The following is a 21,996-nucleotide window of genomic DNA, read 5'->3' on the forward strand; positions in this document are numbered from 1 at the left end:
TACTAACTTTTATAAGTTTATTTCCTTTTTTTATGAGTGCTTTATTATTCATGAGTTGATTTTTGTGTGCCAAGTCTTATGCTTCATTTACATGGTAACAGTGCAGTTATTTTTAGGAGATTTGATTCAAAACATTTGTTTAATGTTCCAAAACAGTATGTCCACATAGATATGACATGTAATACTTACTTAAATTGTTGTATGGAAGCAAGTATTACGTGCAGCTTTTTCTTCTTGATAAAGAATTGGCTTGAATACCAGTATGCCATTATTTCATACCCACTTATTCTTGTGATTTACATAGTAGGAACATAGTAAATTCATTGAATCATCTGGAAGGATATATACATATTAATATTCCAACATGGCACATGTGTACATATGTAACAGACCTGCACGTTGTGCACATGTACCCTAGAACTTAAAGTATAATCATTAAAAAAATAAAAAGTTTGTGTGGCCAGGCGCAGTGGCTCACACCTGTAATCCCAGCACTTTGGGAGGCCAAGGCAGGTGGATCAGGAGGTCAGGAGATTGAGACCATCGTGGCTAACACAATGAAACCCTGTCTCTACTAAAAATACAAAAAAATTAGCCGGGCATAGTGGCACACACCTGTAATCCCAGCTACTCGGGAGGCTGAGGCAGGAGAATCGCTTGAACCTGGGAGGCAGAGGTTGCAGTGAGCCGAGATTGTACCACTGCACTCCAGCCTGGCAACAGAGCAAGACTCCGTCTAAAACAAAAAAAGAAGCTTATGTTACATTAATCAGCCTATCTTGAAAAGAAAAAAAACAACAAAAAACTTCCTACAATAAACATTTAGAAAATTCTACAATATTGTGGCTCCTAATTTTGCCTTTTATTTGACTGTGGGTTAAGGAATTTATGGTTCTGCTTTGCCTTCATTCTTTCTTTTTTTTTTTTTTTTTGAGATGAAGTCTTGCTCTGTTGCCCAGGCTGGAGTGCAGTGTTGGAATCTCTGTTCATTCCATCCTCTGCTTCCCAGGTTCAAGCGGTTCTCCTGCCTCAGTCTCTCGAATAGCTGGGACTACAGGCATCTGCCACCATGCCTGGCTAATTTTTGCATTTTTAGTAGAGATGGGGTTTTTGCCATGTTGGCCAGGCTGGTCTTGAACTGCTGACCTCAAGTGATGTGCCTGCCTTAGCCTCCCGAAGTGCTGGGATTACAGATGTGAGCCACCGCACCTGGCCTTTGCCTTCTTTACTATTATATTTCTTCACTAGCTTTGCTTCTCTAAAAAATTTTTTTTATACTAGTAACTAAATCTGCAGACATTTTTGAACAAGTGTCCTGAGTAAGATTAGGTATACACCAGTTCTTGTTCAGAATGCTTAAATGATCTGGGAGTTTGATACCTTGCTTGTGGAAGGCAGTTCAGATTCCCCTCCCCCCATCCCCCCCCCCAAAAAAACCCACTTTTGACCATGTTATTTAGAAGCTCATTAATGTTGCTTTTTTATAAGATTGATCCTCATTCCTGCTGCCTCCTCCACTTTTTATTTAAATTGTAGGCAGTGAATAGAAATTCTGATATGTACAGTGAAACTAAAACTTCTATGGTAAATTCTATACCATGATAATTTTTTTTTTTCCCTTGAGACGGAGTCTCCCTCTGTCACCCAGGCTGGAGTTCAGTGGCGTGATCTTCGCTCATTGCAACCTCCACCTCCTGGATTCAAGCGATTCTCCTGCCTCAGCCTCCCGAGTAGCTGGGATTACAGGTCCTCACTACCACACCTGGTTAATTTTTGTATTTTTAGTAGAGAGACGGGGTCTCACCATGTTGGCCAGGCTGGTCTCGAACTCCTGACCTCAAGTGATCTGCCTGCCTTGGCCCCCCAAAGTGCTGGGATTACAGGCATGAGCCACTGCGCCCGGCCTGCATACCATGATAATTTATCTGATTAAAGAATGATTGCAGTAAAGTATTTGTTTCACTTTTAGCTTTAAATTGCTTTCATAGTAGCGGATTGCCATTTCTGGTTATTTCATAAATTGATATTCTTTGATCTTTAATTCTGCTATGTGAACCTTTATAAAGTGTTAATTGAGATAGAAGAAAATCTGCTGATTATTGAAGTAATTGAGATAATGGATCTGAGGAAGCAAACCAATAGTGAAACATAGTACAATTGAAAAAGTAAATCCGATTATAATTGTGGCCTTCATATGCTTATCTCTCTGGGTAAAGAACAACATTCCATTCCCCATTATATTTATGTGTATAAAATGTTTGACTTTTTGTGAAAACTTGTCAAAGTGACTGACTTATTTTTATTTATTGTTTTATTCAATGATTTTGAATATTTTCACAGAATTGTACAACCATCACCATTACCTAATTTTAGGACATTTTTCTCACCCTCCAAAGAAGCCCTGGACCAATTAGCATTTATTCCTCCAATTCCACCTGCCCCCCTGCCCTTGCCAACTGCTATTCTATTTTATGTCTTTATGGATTTGCCTATTCTGAAAGCTTCCTATAAATCAATCACACAACATGTATGTATGTCTTTTGTGACATCTTTCACCTAGCCTAATGTTTTGACATTCATTCATTCATGTTATAGCATGTATCAACACTTAATTTCTTATTATGGTTAAATAGTATTCTGTTACATGGTTGTACCACACTTCGTTCATTCATCACTTAATGGACATTTGTGTTGTTTCTCCTTTTTGACTATAATGAATAATGCTGCTTTGAGTGTTCTTTCATAAGGATTTTGGTACATATGTTCACACATTTCTTTTAGGAATCTACATTGCAGTGAAATTAATGAGTCATTGGATATGCCTATAATTAATTTTATTGGACTATTTCAGTTTTCCAAATCTCAGCTCTTATTTTTAAATGACTATTAAATATTTAATTGTATTAATACCCCCATAGTTACTATACTTTTGTTAGAAATATCACTTTTCATTTTTGTTAATATAAATTAGCCACAGTAATAGGTTAAATCTTGGGCCTATCTGTATTTCTTAGAAATATATTATTAGGGTGATTTCTGAATTCAACAGATAAATATTGACATATTTTAAAAACTTTTATTCATTTGCGGGTAGAGAGGACTTTGTCTTTTTAAAGCCATTTATATATCCAGTTTGCTGTGTTTTTCTAGTGTTCTTATTTTTATGGCAAATGCTTCCTTGCTTTCCTTTGTAGTTTTATCACCCAGATGTGTACCCCTAAACACCTTAGTTTAGTTTTGGCATTAAAAAAAAATTTAAGTTCAGGTATATCTTTTAAATCTCTCAATGTAGAGAGTTTCCCTCTTCTTTCATTTACTTTTGTCCCCAGGTTGAAGAAACCTAGATTTTGCTGATCTCTTCTTGTGGTGTAGTTTAACATGTTTCTCTCTCACTTGTATTTTTGTAAATTGGTTGTTAGATATAGAGGCTTGATCAGATTCAGGTTTCACTTTGGAAGGGGACGGTATAGGACTACTTCATAGGCCAGGTTCATAGGCCACCTATAAGAAGACTAATGTTTGGTTATCTGGTGTGTTACCAGCTATTTGTGCTCAGTGTCTTGATATATCATTTATTAAGATTTGTCAAATGATACTTCAGTTCAATCATTCCTCCTTGGTTATAGTGACTGGAATACTTCTGTGAAGAAAAATATTTCTCTGTTTACTTGTTAGTTACTCAGGGTGCAGTTCACACTGGAAGGACAGGATAAATGCTTTATTCTTTTATTGTATTTACCAGTTTTCAAAATAAGGGTGACCAATTTTGGGGGAGAATCAGTTTGAACTCATGGACTTAAAACCTTTGTGATATGTTTCAGTCCTTTGAATATCTTATTGATGCTCAAATTGTGGTACCTTTGACCAGTGGGATCAGAATGAGGTTGGTTTCTGAAACCTTTAACGAAGCCTTAATAATCTTTGATAGCTTGCTTGCAATGTGATGTAACAGGGTGCTCCAGACCTATCTTAAACATTTGCTGCTCTTGATGTGTAATTAACTGTGCTTGTAGGTCTGTCTTTTATACATGTGTGAGTTTTTCTTTACAATAGATTCCTAGCATTGGGATTGCTAGGTCAGATGGTATGCACATTTGACATTTTGATTGATAGCACCAGATTGCTTTGTTAAAAAATTTTTCTTTACAAGTTTACATTATCTTTGTACAATAGATGTTCTCTTTCACCACAGTTTTAGCAAATACTTGATATTGTAACTATTTTAAATTTTTACTAGTTGCATGCTTGAGAAATAAGGTGTTAACTGTGTTAAGTTGTACTTCCTTGATTACTTACGAGATTCAGCATCTTTCATATGCTTATTAATAATTTATATTCCTTATACCTTAAGCCTAAAATATAATTTATATTTTTATAAATTTATAATATAATTTTATAAATAATACATGATTTATAATATAATTTATATTTTATACATCAAGCAAAGTATAAGGAATATAAATTTCATTGCTAATGTATAAGGAATATAAACTAGTAAGCAAATGAAATATGCTAATCTTTTATAGTGCACTGAAAAAGATTTCAAAGTAGTGTAAAATTTAAAGTAAATGCTATTTGCAATAATGTGATTTTTAAAAGCGGGATACTGAATTTGATTTACTAATATTTTGTTAAGTAGTTTTGCATCTATGTGCATAATGAGATTTGACCTTTAATTTAATTTAATTATTTAAACATGGGCTCTTGGTTTTCTTATTATGGTAAGACTACTCTAATAGACATAATAGGGAAGCATACTGCTTTTTTCTGTGCTTTGATATAGTTTATATAAAATATAAACTATTCATTTCATGAGGCTTGAATGAACTTACTTGCAAAGCTTTCTAGAAAAAAATTCTTTTTTTTTTCTTTTTTCTAGAGACAGGATCTCACTCTGTTGCCCAGGCTGTATTTAGTACAGTGGCAAGGTCATGGCTCACTGCACCCTCAAACTCCTGGGCACAAACAATCCTCTCACCTCCGTTTCCCAAGTAGCTGGTACTGCAGGCATGTACCACCATGCCCTGGCTCATCTTTGGTAAAGACCGGGGTCTCACTATGTTGCCCAGGCTGGTCTCGAACTCCTGGCCTCAAGCATTCCTCCTATCTCTGCTTACCAAAGCACTGGGATTATTATAGACATGAGCCACTGCACCCAGCCTAATGATACATTTTTCCATTTTAAAAATGTATTATGATAAATTTCAAATATATCCCAAAGTAGAAGAAAAAAGTATATTGAATCCCCATGTACAGTTCACCCAGCTTCAACAATTACCAACCATGGCCAATCTCATTTCATTTATGCCAGGAATTGCAAACATTTTTTGGTAAAGGGCCAGATGGTAAATATTTAGGCTTTGCAACCTAAGAGGCAAAGTTGAAGATATTACATAAGTATTTATATAATGAGAAAACAAATTTCTACACAGTTTTTATTGATAAAATTCAAGAGATAATAAATACAATTTTAAAAATACAGGTCTACTAATGACAAGAATGAAATTCTTTTCTGAATGTTTGCTCAACTGGGGTCTACAATTAGTGTTTCCTATCATCAAAATTAAGTGCAAATACTCATCTGTTAATGCTGGTGTGTAAAAATATTTTACATATTCATCTGTGAAAATGTCCTTTCACACAGCTAGGTATTGTCACGTACTATAATTATCCACTAACGTATGATTGTTTTTTAAAGTTGTAGATTTATAGAAAAATTGAGCAGACAGTATAGAGTTCCTATCTATCCCCAATACAGTTTTCCCTGTTATTACAAATGTATGAATGAACCAGTATTGATACATTAAACTGAAGTCTTTATTTAGATTTTTAAAATTTTTACCTATGTTCTTTGTTTCAGGATCCCATCCAGAATGCCACATTACATTTAGTTATCGTGTCTTCCTAGGCTCTTCTTGGCTGTGACAGTTTCTCATACTTTCCTTGTTTTTGATGACCTTGACAGTTTGGAGGAGTACATGAATTATACTGTAGGATGTGGATGCTCCTCTGTAGGAATTTGTCTGATGTTTTTCTTATTAATTATACTAGGGTTATGGGTTTTTGGGAGAAAGACTGCAGAGTTAAAGTGCCATTTTCATGCTGTCATATCAGGAGTACATACTAATACATTATTTATGACTGTTAATGTTGACTTCAAGCATATAATTTTGATTTACCATATTTATCACTTGGAGAAGTCATTTTCAGAAAATTTTTAAATTCTTCTTTTGATAGTTACAGGTTAATCATTTCTAATTGAAGATTAGATGGAAGAAGCCCCTTGATTGGAAAGTTCAAATAGATTTTGAAATATGGATATTTCCATTGCGCTTACATTTGGGCCAAAAATGCTGCTTCAAAATGAGGAAATTAACATTGATACATTACTGATTAATATTCAGATCCCAATCAGGTTTTCACCAGTTGTCCCAGTAATGTCTTTTATAGCAGGAGGATCCAGTTTCAAACCACATCACATTTATTTTCTTTCAGTTTTGAACATTTCCTCAGTCTTCCCTTGACTCCTCAACCTTTTTGGCTGTAATATCCCCCACTAGGCTGCCCCTTTGCTTGGATGTCCTTTGGACCCTGTTTGTGTTACCAACCACAGGTTCCTAGGGTCCCAGGCACTAGAAAGTGAAATGAGGCAAGAAAGTGTCCCAGACAAGGCTTTATTCATGGCCGATGTTAGAACACAAAGGAGAGCACTAGAGAGAGAGTTCTCCAGCTGGCTCCCCGAGGACAGGTCTTTTTGTTGTTTTAAGAACCATGATGACATAAATAAGCATGAGATACTTGAATGTCATTACATGTGCAGGGTGGAGCACAAGGTGTGCAGGCGCAGTGAGAAATCATGGTAGTACACACATGGCATGATAACAAAATGGTGAATAAGCTCCTCCCTGGGTGGGGAGTTTAGTATTGTAAGGAGGCAAGGGGTAGAGATTAGCCATTCTTCTGGTCTTATGCACATATGGGCGATAGGATTAACTCCCTTGAGTAAGATTTAAGGTGGGATGCTGTGTATTTTAGTTTCTTCAAGATCATACTTCAGTGAGTGTGGCACCTGATAAGATTTAGGGTGGGATTCTGCTTATCTTGGTTTCCTCAAATTCCAGCCATCATCTGGAAGGAAGGTCAAGGTAGGGGTAGAATCCCGTCCCTCCTCTGTCTCACTTGGGCTTTGGTATCCCATGGCACCCATCCTCACACGTGAATGGTCCTCCTTCCCTTCCTGAGCTCTGATACCCTCTGTGCGGCTTGACTTCTGACTCCTTTTATAGTATGTTTTGATGAATAGTAATTCATAATTTTAATGCAGTAAAAGTTTAATCAAACTTTTATGGTTAATGGCCTTTTGTGTTCAGTAAAATTTGTCCCTACCTTGAGAGCATGAAGATATTGTGCTATGTTACCTTTCTGACTTTTATTTTTTCCCTATTAATCTGTCCTATCATGGTCCATTAGGGCTCCTATAACAAAATACTATGAACCAGGTAGCTTATAAACAACAGAAATTTATTTCCCAAAGTTCTGGATGCTGGGAAGTCCAAGATCAAAGTCCTGGCAGATTTGTTGTCTGGTGAGAATCCACTTTGTTATATATGGCACCTTGTCTCTGTGTCCTCACACAGTAGAAGGGGGTGAATAAGCTCCCTTGGGCCTATTTTACAAGGGCAGTAAACCCATTTATGATGGCTGACTTCATGTTATGCTAACAAGGTGGCTCAAGTGACCTCCATGACCTACTCATTTTCCCAAAAGCCCCTTCTCCTAATACCATCACCTTAGGATGACGGTGTTATACCGTCATTAAGATTTCATATGAATTTTGAGGGAACACAAAACATTCAGACCATAGCACCTATGATCAGCCCAGAATGGATTTTTTAATAGTGTTACTTAAGGATTCAATTTTACGTGTTTCCATATGGATATTCAGTTGTTCCAACATTACATATTGACAAAACTTTCTGTTCCCCACTGGTGTATGTTAACTCCTTATGTTGTCATGCATTTATCCATCTGTGCATAGATCTGTTTTGGGGTTCTGTGTCTCACTGCATCATTTATCTGTTCTTGCCACCAGTAACACAATACTTTAATTAGCTTAGCTTACCTTGCTTGGTATTTATTGGAGTTTCTTAGAATTATGGGTTTATAGAGTTCATCAAACTTGGAGGTAGTTAGGCCATTATTTCTTTAAATGTTTTTTCTGTCTCAGCTTCTGTCTCCTAAGCCCCTATCCCCTTTCTCAGACTTCAGTTACACATGTGTAATCTGCTTGATGTTGTCCCATAGGTAACTGATACTCTTTTTCCCACCAGTCTTTTTTTCTTTGCATGCTTCATTTTGTATAGTTTTTTTGCTATGTCCTTAAGTTCATGGATCTTCTCTTCTACAGTATCTGCTCTAACTTCAGTCCCATTCTATTTGGCTTATTTGACTCCACAAAATTGTTTTGAGATTCATCCATGATGTATATCAATATTTCATTCCTTTTGATTACTTTTATTACATATATCCTTGTAGGGAGATGTGACAATTTATCTGTTCATCTATTAATGGACATTCAGGTTTTTTCCAGTTTTTCTCTCTTATAAATAAAACTACATTATTATTTCTGGATTAACTTGATTCTTTGAAAGTTGTTTTTAAGCTGTGGTAAATTTAGAGTTGTCTTTACTCTGATGGAAAAGATATACGGTATCTCTTTTCTGTTGTTCTAGTGGCTGTGTTTACCATTTTAACATGCACATTTAAGTTTTCAAAATTAATTTTATTGAGGTATAATAACTATACAACTTTATTGAGGTATGCAACTTTTTATACCTTTGTAAGACAACTTTATAATAGAACTTTATTGAGGTATAATTTGCATAGCATAAAATTCACCTGCGTGAAGTGTATGCTTTAGTGAGTTTTAGGAAATTTATAGCATTGTGGAACCACCACTACCATCTGATTTTAGAGCATTTCCACCATCCCAAAGTGGAATGTACACAAAGTCACTTGTACCCTTCAATGACATTTCCTATTACCCTCTGAGCCCCAGGCAACCATTAATGTGCTTTCTGTCCCTGTAGGTTTGCTTTTTCTAGACAGGTCTTATAAATGGAATCATACAATATGTTATCTTTTGCATCTGGTACTTTTTCCTTAGCATACTGTTTTTAAGGTTCATCCACATTGTAACGTTTGTTATACTTCATCCCTTTTTAGTGCTGAATAGTATTCCATTGTATGGTGTGGTATAATAAATAATATATCTAGTCTTTGTTGCCATTTCTGGCACAGAGCTTCAAAAGCCCTGGAATTTCCTGAGTGATAGGAGTGTCTTTGTTACACCGGTGAGGTGACTCACGTGTCCTCCTGATAGCTTCAGGATGAGGGCTGACCGCTACAAAAGACCAAACACATGATTAGAAGATTAAGGCTTTTAGCTGCCAGACCTCCCGGGAGAGGGAGAAGGAGGTGTTGGGGGAGGATTAGAGATTGAGTTTAATCATTCGGCCAGTGATTTAATTAATCATGTCTGTGTAATGGGGCTCTTATAGAAACTCTGGATACTGACACTCAGTGGAGCTTACTGGTTGGTGAACACATTGATGTTCTGGTGCCAGGAGAGAAATGCACTTTTAGTCTACACAGAGAGGGTGGAGAAGCTCTGTAATCTCTTCCACACTTTGTCCTGTGTGCATCCTTTATAATAAAACTGTAATCATAAATATAGCACTGTGCTGAGTTCTGTGAGTCATCCTAGTAAATTGTTAAGCCTGAGGAGGTTGTGGGAACCCCTGAATTTGTAGCCAGTAAGTCCAAAATATAGGGAACCTGGGGATCCCCAAAGTGCAGCTGATTTCTGAAGTGAGGGAAATTTTGTAGAAGACTGAGCTCTTCACTTGTGGGATCTCATACCAAGCCTTGATGGTTAATGTCAGAATTGCATTGCAGAACACCCAGTTGGGGTGGAAACGGTATACAGATGTACTCCATGTTATTTGCTCATTTACCGGTTAATGGACATTTGAATTGCTTCCACTTTTTGGCCATTATGAATAATGAATAATGCCGATATGAATATTTGCTTGTTAGTCTTTGGCGGATATATTTCATTTCTTTTAGGTAGGTACATAGGCGTGGAATCCTTGATTGTTTGCTACATTTATGTTTAACTTTGTAAGACATTATCAAACTGCTTTCCAAAGTGGTTGTGCCATTTTGCATTCTCATCAACACTTAACTATTTTCTGTCTTTTTTAGTATAGCTATTCTGATGGGTGTTAAGTGGTATGTCATTGTGGTTTTAGTGTGCATTTCCCTAATGACCAATGCTATATATATATCACTTGTAAATATTTCCTCCCAACCTGTGGTTCATCTTCTCATCTTATTAATAGTATCTTTCAAGCCAGAAAATTTTTATTTTGATGAAATACCATGTATCAGTTTTTTATTTTGTCAGTTGCGTTTTTGGTGTTACATCTAAGAAACCTTTGTCTAATCTAGGTTCATTAAGATATTCTCCTGTGTTTTTTTAAGATTTTTGTAGTTTTAACTCTTAAATTTAGGCCTATAATTCATTTTGAATTAACTTTTGACTTATGGTGTGAGGTAAGGGTCTAAAAATATTTATCTTTTTGGCTGTAGCTATCCAGTTGTTCAAACTTTTTTTTTTAAATTATTTTTTCCCTCATTAAATTGCCTTGGCACCTTTGTCAACAAATTTATTGATCATAAATACAAGGATTTATTTCTGGGTTCTCAGTTCTATACAACTGTGTTCAATCGATCTATGTATCTTTTCATATGCCAGTACTCATATCTCACTTTGTTGCGCAGACTGGAGTACAGTGGTGCAATTGTAACTCACTGTAAACCTCAAAATCCTGGGCTCAAGCGATCTTCCCACCTCAGCCTCCCAAGTAGCTGGGACTACAGGTGTGCGACCATTCCTGGCTAATTTTTAATATTTGTGTAGAGACACAGTCTCACTTTGTTGCCCAGGCTGGTCTCAAATTCCTGGCCTCAAGTCATCCTCCCACTTAGGCCTCCTCAAGTGTTGGGATTACCGGCATGAGCCACCGTGCCTGGCCAGTATTGTCTTGATTATTGTAATTTTGTAGTAAGTTTTGAAATTGGGAAATGTAAGTCCTCCTGCTTTGTTCTAGTTCCAGATTGTTTTGGCTTTTCTGAGTCCTTTGCATTTCCAAATAAATTTTAGGACCTGCTTGTTGGTTTTTGGAAAAGACCCACTGGGATTGAGATGGAGATTGCATTGAATATAATGATCAATTTGGGGAGAGTTGCCATTTTGATAGTATTGATTCTTCCAATCCATGTACATGAGGTGGTCTCTTCATTTATTTTCATATTTCCTTTAATCATTTAAACATGTTGTACACTGACACACACAACAGACACACACACACACACACACACACACTTTCTCAATTTGGTAACCAGCCTTATCATGCTTTCCTATTTCTTCCTTCTCTTCATCCTGATGCCTTCCATTTTAAAATTATGTCTCACATAATAATCCTCTTACTTGGATTTATTCCTTTTTTCCCCCCTAGTCAAAGTCTCACTCTGTCGCCCAGCCTGGAATGCAGTGGCACGATCTCGGCTCAGTGCAACCTCTGCCTCCCGGGTTCCAGCAATTCTCCCACCTCAGCCTCCCGATTAGCTGGGATTACGGCATGCGCCACCATTCCTGGCTCATTTTTGTAATTTTAGTAGAGATGGGGGTTTTGCCATGTTGGCCAGGCTGATCTCAAACTCCTGACCTCAGGTGATCTGCCTGCCTCGGCCTCCCAAAATGCTGGGATTACAGGCATGAGCCACTGCTGTGCCCAGCTATTCTTCATTTTGTCAAACTATATTCTTGAATAATTTTTTTGAAAATGGTCTGTCAATTATAAAATTTCATTTTGTCATCTCCTTTGTTTTCTTGTCTGCCATATTCTAGAATCAAAATTATTTTCCCTCAAAACTTTGAAGATATAGCTATGTTGCCTTTTATATTCAGTATGTTGGCTGAGAGGTTTGTTGCCAATATGATTTTATGTTTTTGTGTACATGGCATTTTTTGGAAACAGGATTTTTCTCTTGGATTTCTGAAAATTTAGCCCTAGCTGTATAAAGTATCAGTTTCATTTAGAGGTTTTCTTGATCTTAGATTTTTAACTTTACTCATTTCTAGAAATTTTTGTTTACTATTCCTTTGTTCTAGTCTACATACTCTCTAGAACTACTTTTAGGTAGACATTGGTGCTTTTCTGACATTGCTCTGTATTTCATCTCTTACTCCTTCAGTGTGTTCAGAGAACATTCATTTGCTCAGTTTTCTAACTGTAATGTTTGTCTATCATCAGTCATATAGTGAATTCTTAGACTTCAGGGTTTTTTTGGTCCTCATATCAGCCTAACGTTTAATTGATGTGACATCTGTTACCCTTTTGAGGGTATCGATTTTACATATATTTTTTGTTTTCTTTTGAGACAGAGTTTTGCTCTTGTTGCCCAGGCTGGAGTGCAATGGTGTAATCTCGACTCACTGCAACCTCCGCCTCCGGGGTTCAAGCAGTTCTCCTGCCTCAGCCTCCCAAGTTGCTGGGATTACAGGTGCCTGCCACTACGCCTGGCTAATTTTTTATAGTTTTAGTAGAGACAGGGTTTCACCACGTTGGCCAGGCTGGTCTCGAACTCCTGACCTCAGGTGATCCACTTGCCTCGGCCTCCCAAAGTGGTGAGATTACAGGTGTGAGCCACCACGCCTGGTTGATTTTACATTTTTAAAGCTGTCTTCGGTTTGTCCTATTAAACATTTCCTTGAGTATTATTTTTGTTTCTCAAATTGCTGTTTTCTCTATTTCATGATGTTGGTTTTTCTCAAATATTGATTCTTAGTTTTATCTTTTCCCTGTTTGTCTGTGGAAGACTTGTGTTTGCATTGCTTGTTTCTGGGAGGGGTGTGACATACTGTTTGGTAGAATGTACAGATAGGTTTTCTTCAGACATTATGGTTTCTCTGTCTGTCTGGGGGGTCAGTAGCAACCTGGACTGGTATCTTCTTTCTCTGGTCCCAATGCTACTGCTATAGTCTCAGTACACTGAATGTCTCTTGTTTATCATGAACAAGGTGATGGGGAAGGGGAGAGAAGAGTTTCGCCTCTTCCAAATATGGCTACCAGTGACTCATTCTTTCCATTGATATGGGGCTTATTCCCTCTTCTTGTATCCGTTGAATCTAGTATCTCTAGATTTTTTTAAATTGCTCCTACCTCCTCTGCTCTTTTCTGTGTGAGTTAGGTGCAGTAGTTTGTTCAGAAAGCTGTTTTCTTTAAATTATAGTGAATTCTTCTGTCATTCTTTCACCTTTAATGTTCCTTATTCCTGTTTGTTTCTTTCTTAAATGTTTCTATTTAAATAGTTTCTTTTGTATTGTGTTCTCCATGAGGGGAAATATTCATTTATGCTTGAATAAGGTACCCATATAAAAATTTTGTCTGATACTGTTTATCCATTACATATGCCTGAGTCTAAAATAAAAGATCTCATAAATTTTAGTTTTGGTTATAAAATAGTTTGCCTTTTTCAATAGTAATAATAGTTTTTTAAATTTTTGTTCTGATTATGATTTTTGGTTTGGGTTTTTAAAAATTTTTCCTTTTCCTTTTGTTTTCCAGCTTTTTTATGCCTTTCAAGATGATAGGTATCTGTACATGGTAATGGAGTACATGCCTGGTGGAGACCTTGTAAACCTTATGAGTAATTACGATGTGCCTGAAAAATGGGCCAAATTTTACACTGCTGAAGTTGTTCTTGCTCTGGATGCAATACACTCCATGGGTTTAATACACAGAGATGTGAAGCCTGACAACATGCTCTTGGATAAACATGGACATCTAAAATTAGCAGATTTTGGCACGTGTATGAAGATGGATGAAGTAAGTAAGCAAATTATTTAAAACGATAGTGTTTTGAGGGACAGAAATAAATGAAATACTTTAAGTCAGGTCTTCATAGTTTTGAACAAAGGTAAATTTAGTTTTCATAACTGTATAGCACCCAAACAAGATATAACCAACTTAAAACATTTCCTTAACCAACTTAAAACATTTCTTTTGTAATCATTTATGTAGCTCTAGAGTACTTATCAAGAGAAATAAAAACTTAGCTTAGTTATCTTCCTCATAGACTGTTGACAAGCATTTGCTACCAATCAAAACCGGTTCATATGTATAATCTAGGTGAAGAAGGACACAAAATCTAAATTAAGGTAAATAGGTATTTTCACCACCATTGTTACTTCTGCATTTTTTTCTTTAAGAGGAGGTAAAAGTAAGTAAAGAAATTTATGTTACAACCTCCTCGTCACTCCGTCTGCATCAACCACACAGAATAAATTTGGGAACATCATCTGTTGCGATGCTTTACCTGTTGATCAATTCATATTATGATTAATAGGTTCAGTGGCATTAACCTCATAGCTAATTATGATACTGATTTATTTTGGTTGTAAAATTTATATATCTTGCCCTTTTCTCTGTAAGTGTGCAGTAAGTAATTCTTGATGGAGAGGGATCGGGTTCTGTTTCCTTTGTATTACCCTGTTGGTCCTAGGAGTCGACTTATAAATGTTAATATATATTGACAGCAAATTGTATTTCATCTTTTGTATGTTTTTTATAACTTTCCAGTATGCTTATAAAGCCAATCTTATTTCTTGGTAGTTACCTAGTCAAATGTTTATTTTGAGTTAAGGTAATTTTCTCTCTACCTCTTAACTTGTTCATGCCACCTGTATGACATTCACTTACATTGATCATTTTACCTTCATCAGCATTCCAGCTTCTAAGCTCATCTCAGATTTTACCTCGGCTTTAAGGTTCCTTCTGATAATCCTGACCTGACTGATCATTCTTTAATGTCATAATGTCCATAATTTCCTCACATAGTCAGAATTTGTGCTATACTTTGTGGGCCATTTTTGTCCATCTTAATCTATCCAGCTAGAACTTAATATCCCTATATATTTTTGGTCTTTTTGATAGAGTCTGTTATATTCTGCAACCCTTAATCAATGTTTAATAGGTGGAGTTTTTTATTGTACCCAAAGCTCCCTCTTGTGGTATTTGGTATAATATAGTGTGAAATGATTAACAGTGCAAATTATCTTTAATGAAAATGAAGTATGAAATAATTTCCTAATAGAATGCTAAACTTATGTCTGCTATACATAAGAGAAGATGTTTTGGTGTTGTATTTCCATGAATGTATTGCGATTTTCATTAAACCAAAAACTTTTGGCGCTAGGGTACAGACAAATAAGTCATACCACATGTTTTTAGGGAAGATAAGGGTGGTTAAGGAGAGAAAGGTGTAGAGAAGAAGAATATGGGGAACGGGATAGAATATGGTACCTACAGAATAATTGTATAAGCATGTAAGCAAATACTTAAATTGTCTCTTTATAAGGCAAAGTAAAACATGGCCTAATTTTGTTTACTATTTTTACTTTTATTTATTTTTATTTATTATTTTTAATAAATTTAAAAAATATGGACTGCTTCAAGAATTTGCATGTTATGCTTGTGCAGGGGCCATGCTAATCTTGTCTGTATCATTCTAATTTTAGTATATGTGCTGCCTAAGTAAGCACGGTTTGCTGTTTTTAAACTCAGATACAGACAGTTGAGTTAATTATACTCCTTGGTTCATAGTTTATTGTCATGAGTAGTCAACACGAAGGCCTCATCTTGCTTTTATTTTATATTTTCCTCCATTCAGTTTCTGTCTCATTCTGTCTTTCCTCTCCCTAATAGATAGCTAGTATATGTTCACCATACGTTTTTGCAGATTATTAGTATAGTGTACTATATGTTCTTAGCTGGTATAAACAGTATCTTGATATAGATGTCATTTTGTTTGCTGTTGTTACTCAGCATTGTTTTTATATCTCTCCCTGATGTCAGTTAGTTCATTGCTTCTTTCTGCTGCTTAGTATTCCATAGTATCTATCAATCAATTTACCTTATTATTCCTTGGATGTTCGATTTCTAGGTCACCTCCAAATCCCTGCTAACAACAATACTATCTTGAACATCTTTATATATGTCCCATGTATATGCTTACAGGGGGTTCTCTAAATATAAACATAGAAGTGAAACTACTACATCAGAGGGTACATAAAGAAAGAATTGCCCGATCTCCAGAATGGCTGTGAATGTTTCTAACTACTTACTACTAGTACACGAGAGATCTTGTCTCCCCATATCCTTGCTAACACTTACTATTCAGTTCTCTAAGGGTTACCAGTTCCATTGATATACAGTAGTATCTTTAAACAATTATGTTCATCTTATTGGACTAAGGTTGCCAAGAAAAAAATAAGATTTGTAAAAATTACATTAATCTTTTTTTGTTGTTATTGTAGACACGGTCTCCTCTATTGCCCAGGCTGGAGTGTAGTGGTGTAATCATAGCTCACTGTAGCCCGAAACCCCTGGGCTCAAGGGATCCTCCCTCCTTAGCCTCCTGAGTAGCTGGGACAACAGGCGTGCACCACCATGCCTGGTTCATTTTTTTATATTTCATAGAGACAGTATCTCTCTATGTTGCCTAGGCTGATCTCAAACTCCTGGGCTCAAGTGATCCTCCTGCCTCAGCCTCCTAAAATGCTGGGATTACAGGTGTGAGGCACTGTGCCTGACCAGTTATGTTAATCTTGTAACTAATGATGACAAACCTCTCTTCATATATTTGTCAGTCATTTCTGTTTTGTGAATTACTTGTTTATATCTTTTAACTCTTTTAAATTGGTTTCTTGTTCATGTACAGGGATTGCTTATATAATCTAGATAGTGATTCCATAGATATTGCTGATATCATCTTCCATTGTGTTACCCATCTATGCCTTCCTTTGTTTGAATAGAACTCCTTCATTCTGATGTAGTCAAAGATGTTTTTTAACAAATACTGAACTTTTAAAATGTTGTTTTACCCCAGATCTCCATTCCTCAAGCAATACTAAGGATAATTATACAATGTTTAAGAACAAAAGAGTTTTTTATTAAAAACTATAGTACATTGGATTTATAATTTTCTATTAGTTTTTAACATGAATAGTCTTATTGCAAGTTTAAGGCTCAACACTTCATGTGCCTTTGTTTGATTATTGTTACTATACTAAAGCCATTAGAAATGTCCATAGTTTTGGCCAGCTGTGGTGGCTCACACCTGTAATCCCAGCACTTTGGGAGGCCAGGGTGGGCAGACTGCTTGAAGCCAGGAGTTTGAGACCAGCCTGGGAAACAAGGTGAACCCCCATTTCTACTAAAAACAGAAAAATTAGCCAGGCGTGATGGTGCATGCCTGTAATCCCAGCTCCTTGGGTGGCTGAGACATGAGAATTGCTTGAACCCAGGGGGTGGAAGTTGCAGTGAGCCGAGATCGTGCCAGGCCACTGCCCTCCAGCCTGGGCGACAGAGCAAGACCCTGTCTCAAAAAAAAAAAAAAAGAAATGTCCATAGTTTTATTCTCATCCACTTACAGAAGGGACTGTGACTTGGTTTTATACAGCTTACATGCCAGAAATAACTTTTACATTTTTAAAAGTTTGTTTAAAAAAAAGAAGAAAAATATGTGACGGAGACCCTGTGTGGCCCACAAAGCCAAAATATTTAGAGTCTGGCCCTTTACAGGAAAAATTAGCCAACACTTTATCTATAATATAGACATATATGCTCAAATTATTTTTCAGCCATCCTGACTTCCTATAAAATGTTATGCCATGGATAAAAGCAAAAATAAAATACAACTATAAACTTACAAGGACTAAAATGATTTGTCACTATCAGAATTAAGAGTAATAGTATCTCATTAAATTATATAATTGATAAATTGTATATTACACAACTTTCTGGATGCAGTTGCCGTCACCCTTATTCTCTCAGAAAAAAAAAAACTTATCTAAATGTGAGTCAGAGTCACATTGTAAGATATTTATATGTAGATGTGTCTCAGTAATAGTTGAGAGCTACTGCTATGTTGGGTGTACTCTTTGCGTGTCATGCATTTTATAGCAACCTTTACCTCCTTTTAAGACCACTTTATATGTTAGTATTTTAAATTACCTGAAGAGGCCAGGCACAATGGCTCATGCCTGTAACCCCAGCACTTTGGGAGGCTGAGGTGGGTGGATCATCTGAGGTCAGGAGTTCGAGACCAGCCTCGCTAATATGGTGAAACCCCATCTCTACTAAAAACACAAAAATTAGCCGGGCATGATGGCGTGGGCCTATAGTCCCACCTACTCAGGTGACTGAGGCAGGAGAATCGCTTGAACCCAGGAGGCGGAGGTTACAGTCAGCCAAGTTCGTGCCACTGCGCTCCGGCCTGGGTGACAAAGCGAGACTCTGTCTCAAAAAGAAAAAAAAAAATTACCTGAAGAAAAAAAAAATTACCTGAAGACGATTTTTATCCATTAATATTCTAGCATATACCATTTGACTAAATAGAAGATATAATTTTTTAAAAGCTAACTGGTAGCTTTTCTTTTTAAGTAATTTTTTTAAAAAAAGGTATGCATTTTCAAAAGGTTTCTCAGATTATTTTAAATGTATCATATTAAATATGTATTTGCTAAATGTATTTGATGTATTATGGCCCAAAATATCATAAATTCAGAGAATTTACTGAAAACACTGAATTTACTGAAAAGAGAAGAATTTCCTAAAACAGAAGCATTCAGTGATTCTGTTATTAAAAATTCCATTTACAGTTTTTTTTCCACCTTTATAGGAAGCATTTCAGTTGTTTTTAGACCAACTCCAAGATTTCTGATTGACCAGTTTTGTGTTTTCAGTAAGTTATCTCGATTTATGATATTTTTTGACCATGATAACACATCAAATATATTTAGAAAATACACATTTAATCTGATACATTTAAAATAAAATAATTTGAGAAACCTTTTGAAAATGCATACTTGATTATCTGGCTCTCCAGCTTAATACCCTTCAGTAGATTTCTGTCATCTACTGAATTAAGTTCAAACTCCTTAGCTTGTCGCATGAAATTTCTTCTGATACGACCCCCTGCCTGCTTTTGTACCCTATTCTCTATCATTTGACAGTACTTTATGGCTTAGAAGTCTTGAGTTACATGTAGTTCTTTCTGTACTATGATATATCATGATTCTTGGCCTACGTATATGCTGTCTAAAACTCTGCCTGGAAAATTCTTGTTCATATTTTGAAACTCAGTCCAAAGTCTGCCATCTTGTGAAAGCTCCTTAGGTTGACTTCTTTGTCCTTTCCACATATCCCCCTTTTGGAGCATTTTCTTATTTTTTGACACTATACAATGTTCAAGACTTGTCTTATATTTTCTCTGTCTCACTTCTGGAATCACTTACTTCTCCAAGAAGCTCTGATTCTTTTTATTAAAGAATGGTATTTATAAATCAATAATTGGGTGCTAGATGTGCTCATTGCTTCTGGACTGTCATTACTTCTAGGCCCTGCCAGCTGACAGAGTTAGGGGGTATATATTGTATATACTAAATGTACTAAACCATAAACCACATGCACACATGTTTATATTTAATTCTGAATATGTCTGTATATATAGCATATTAAAAATTAGGAGCTCATACTGATAACTCTGATTCAAGTCCAGCACCACTGGGTTTATTCTTGTCTCCCTCCTTTCTTTTTTGTAATTTCTTTTGTGAACAGTAAAACTCTTGGCTCTTATTATCTGCAATATATTTACTTACCAGTTCAACCCTAGTATACACATAAAATTATTTCAGAATTGTCAGTCCTTACCCCTGTGACAAACAGATTTGCTAACCAAAATATATTATTTTTGTACACTTCTTTCTGTTTTTAATTAGTCTTACAGTATTGTGTTAAGATGTTATTTTCCATGGTTACTTAGTTTATTTTGTTTCTTTCTACCTTCTCTAATGTGGTTATATTATTTGTTTATAAAACAAGTTCATTTCTTGTTTCTTTGTGTTGCATTTAGAGTTCCCCCCACATCCTGATTGGTTTTAATGTTTTTTTTTTTTTTTTTTGGATACGTGAAGTTTCCTCTGGTTTTAGGAGATAGAGCCATGCAAAATGTATGCTCAGAGAAGAGTCACTTGCTCCATATTCCCATACCCTGTTCCCATTACTCCCTTCTTTCCATCCTTTGCCCACCCACCCACTGTTGGTAAACCAATCTCTTTAGTTTTTTACTTATCCTTCTCACAGTTCATTTAAACAGGGTTAGAGACTTGTTATAAATGTAGATTTCATATTCATATAATTTGAGGGCTTCCACATAAGACACTTTTTAAGTATTTTTAAATATCATTTTCAAATGTTTGTTTTAAAAACTTCAGTATGCTAGCCAAAAATTATGGTTAGAACATTAATTTTCCAAAAGCAGAGTGTTATTCACATAGTTTAGTATGTGAATATAGTTTACTATTAGTAATTACTATTACTATATAGAATATAATAGTTTGTAACCAATAAAAATCTTTAGTCCTACCCAAGTATTTATTCTGCAAGTGGTTATTCACACTGATATGCAGCTTATCCTTCCAGTCTTCATTGTGTAGAACTTTACATTTAGTTGATTTGGATTTCACTGCATTTCTTGAACAAGTTTATACCAGGTTGTTCCTGTTTCTTTATGCTCTTTTTTTCTATCTAACCTGTCGTACCATCCTCTCTCCTTTAAACCCTAGCTTATCCATCCTTTACAGCCTAACTTTATGCCAATTCTTTCTTATCTTGCCCTTTCTTCTCCTCCCTCTGAACCTTTGAATGCTAAGTAATTTTTCCTTTGGTTGTATGTGTGTGTTTGTGTTTGTGTGTGTGTGTGTCTCCAGTAAGTTGGTTTTAGTAGCTAAGTCTCATATAATTTTTTAAAAGCTTAATTTCTGTGGATGTATGTGAAATAAGGAAATTTTCTTTAACCTAATAAGCCTCTATTGATTTTTTCCCCCAACAGAAGTCTAGACTATAGGACAGTCCATGATAAAAATTAATTGTATACCCTGCCTTTTGAAGTCAGGCACTGTCTTGTTCATAATTTGTCCTTTGTAGTAATCCACACAAAGTGTTACTCCCATGGTTTGCTCAATTATTTCCATAACATTTATTTTTAAATTTCTGTTCACACTAAAATAGCTTTTATTCTCTATTTGCTATATATGTGGGAAAATAAAGCCATTGAGTTAGTTCTGCCAATTTGAGAATGAATGAAAAGATTTTTTCTATAACAAGTTTTATATAAAGTTACATAAATTAGGTTTACAAAATGTGTTCAACCTCCTTTTCTCAAGGTAGCCATAATACTCAATATTAGGTAGTTTGTATAGCTTCCTTATGAGGAATGTGGGCAACACACTCTTTACTGGGCAGGTAAAGGAAATAAAGGGCACTTAATCTCTCAAATCATTGCAAGTTGGACAGAGCTAGAGGTAAAGAAATACCATTTAGCACCATACTTCTCTAGTCATTTAATTTTGCGGCATGCAGACACACACACCCCTATAATGGTTATTGTACTTGTCAAAAAGACATCAGGGAGGGATTATTTTATTATCTGCTGAAACTAAACACAGATAAGTGGTTTTTAAAAATCATCATGCCAAATATATTGATGCCACAGCTGCATATTTCTAAATATATAGCTTGGAAGTATAGCTTTCACACTTCTAAGATCTTTTAATTTAAACATTTGATCTATTTCTTCATTTTTTTTCTTGGTAATACAAGAGCCAATTCTTTATTCTGTCTCCAAACTGGGGCCCTTTGTTATCTTAATTACTTCAGTTTATTCTGGAAATATGGAAGCTTCCTTTCTCTAATGATTCTTTTTCCTGGGTCAGTGTCCTTAAGACCACATTTTGTACTAACCTCATAACTATAGTGTAAGAAATAAGAAAAAGAAAAGTTGTTGATTTGCATGGAATCTCCATTT

The 21,996-nt window shown here is 35.8% G+C and overlaps 1 protein-coding gene and 1 non-coding gene across 2 annotated transcripts in view; one reads left to right on the forward strand and one right to left on the reverse strand.

The window, feature by feature from the left end:
• Positions 1-21,996, forward strand: part of ROCK2 (Rho associated coiled-coil containing protein kinase 2) — a 163,173-nt gene that overhangs the window by 93,278 nt on the left and 47,899 nt on the right. The window contains exon 5 of the mRNA XM_003826972.6: positions 13,695-13,955. Coding sequence (XP_003827020.1) covers positions 13,695-13,955 — 261 coding nt within the window. The remainder of the gene's footprint in view (positions 1-13,694; positions 13,956-21,996) is intronic.
• LOC112439048 (U6 spliceosomal RNA) lies at positions 15,564-15,670 on the reverse strand. Its single transcript, XR_003027345.1, has one exon. It is a non-coding gene; the product is annotated as a U6 spliceosomal RNA (small nuclear RNA).

The sequence above is a fragment of the Pan paniscus genome, chromosome 12 (assembly GCF_029289425.2).
Source record: "Pan paniscus chromosome 12, NHGRI_mPanPan1-v2.0_pri, whole genome shotgun sequence".
In the NCBI taxonomy this organism is placed as follows: Eukaryota; Metazoa; Chordata; class Mammalia; order Primates; family Hominidae; genus Pan; species Pan paniscus.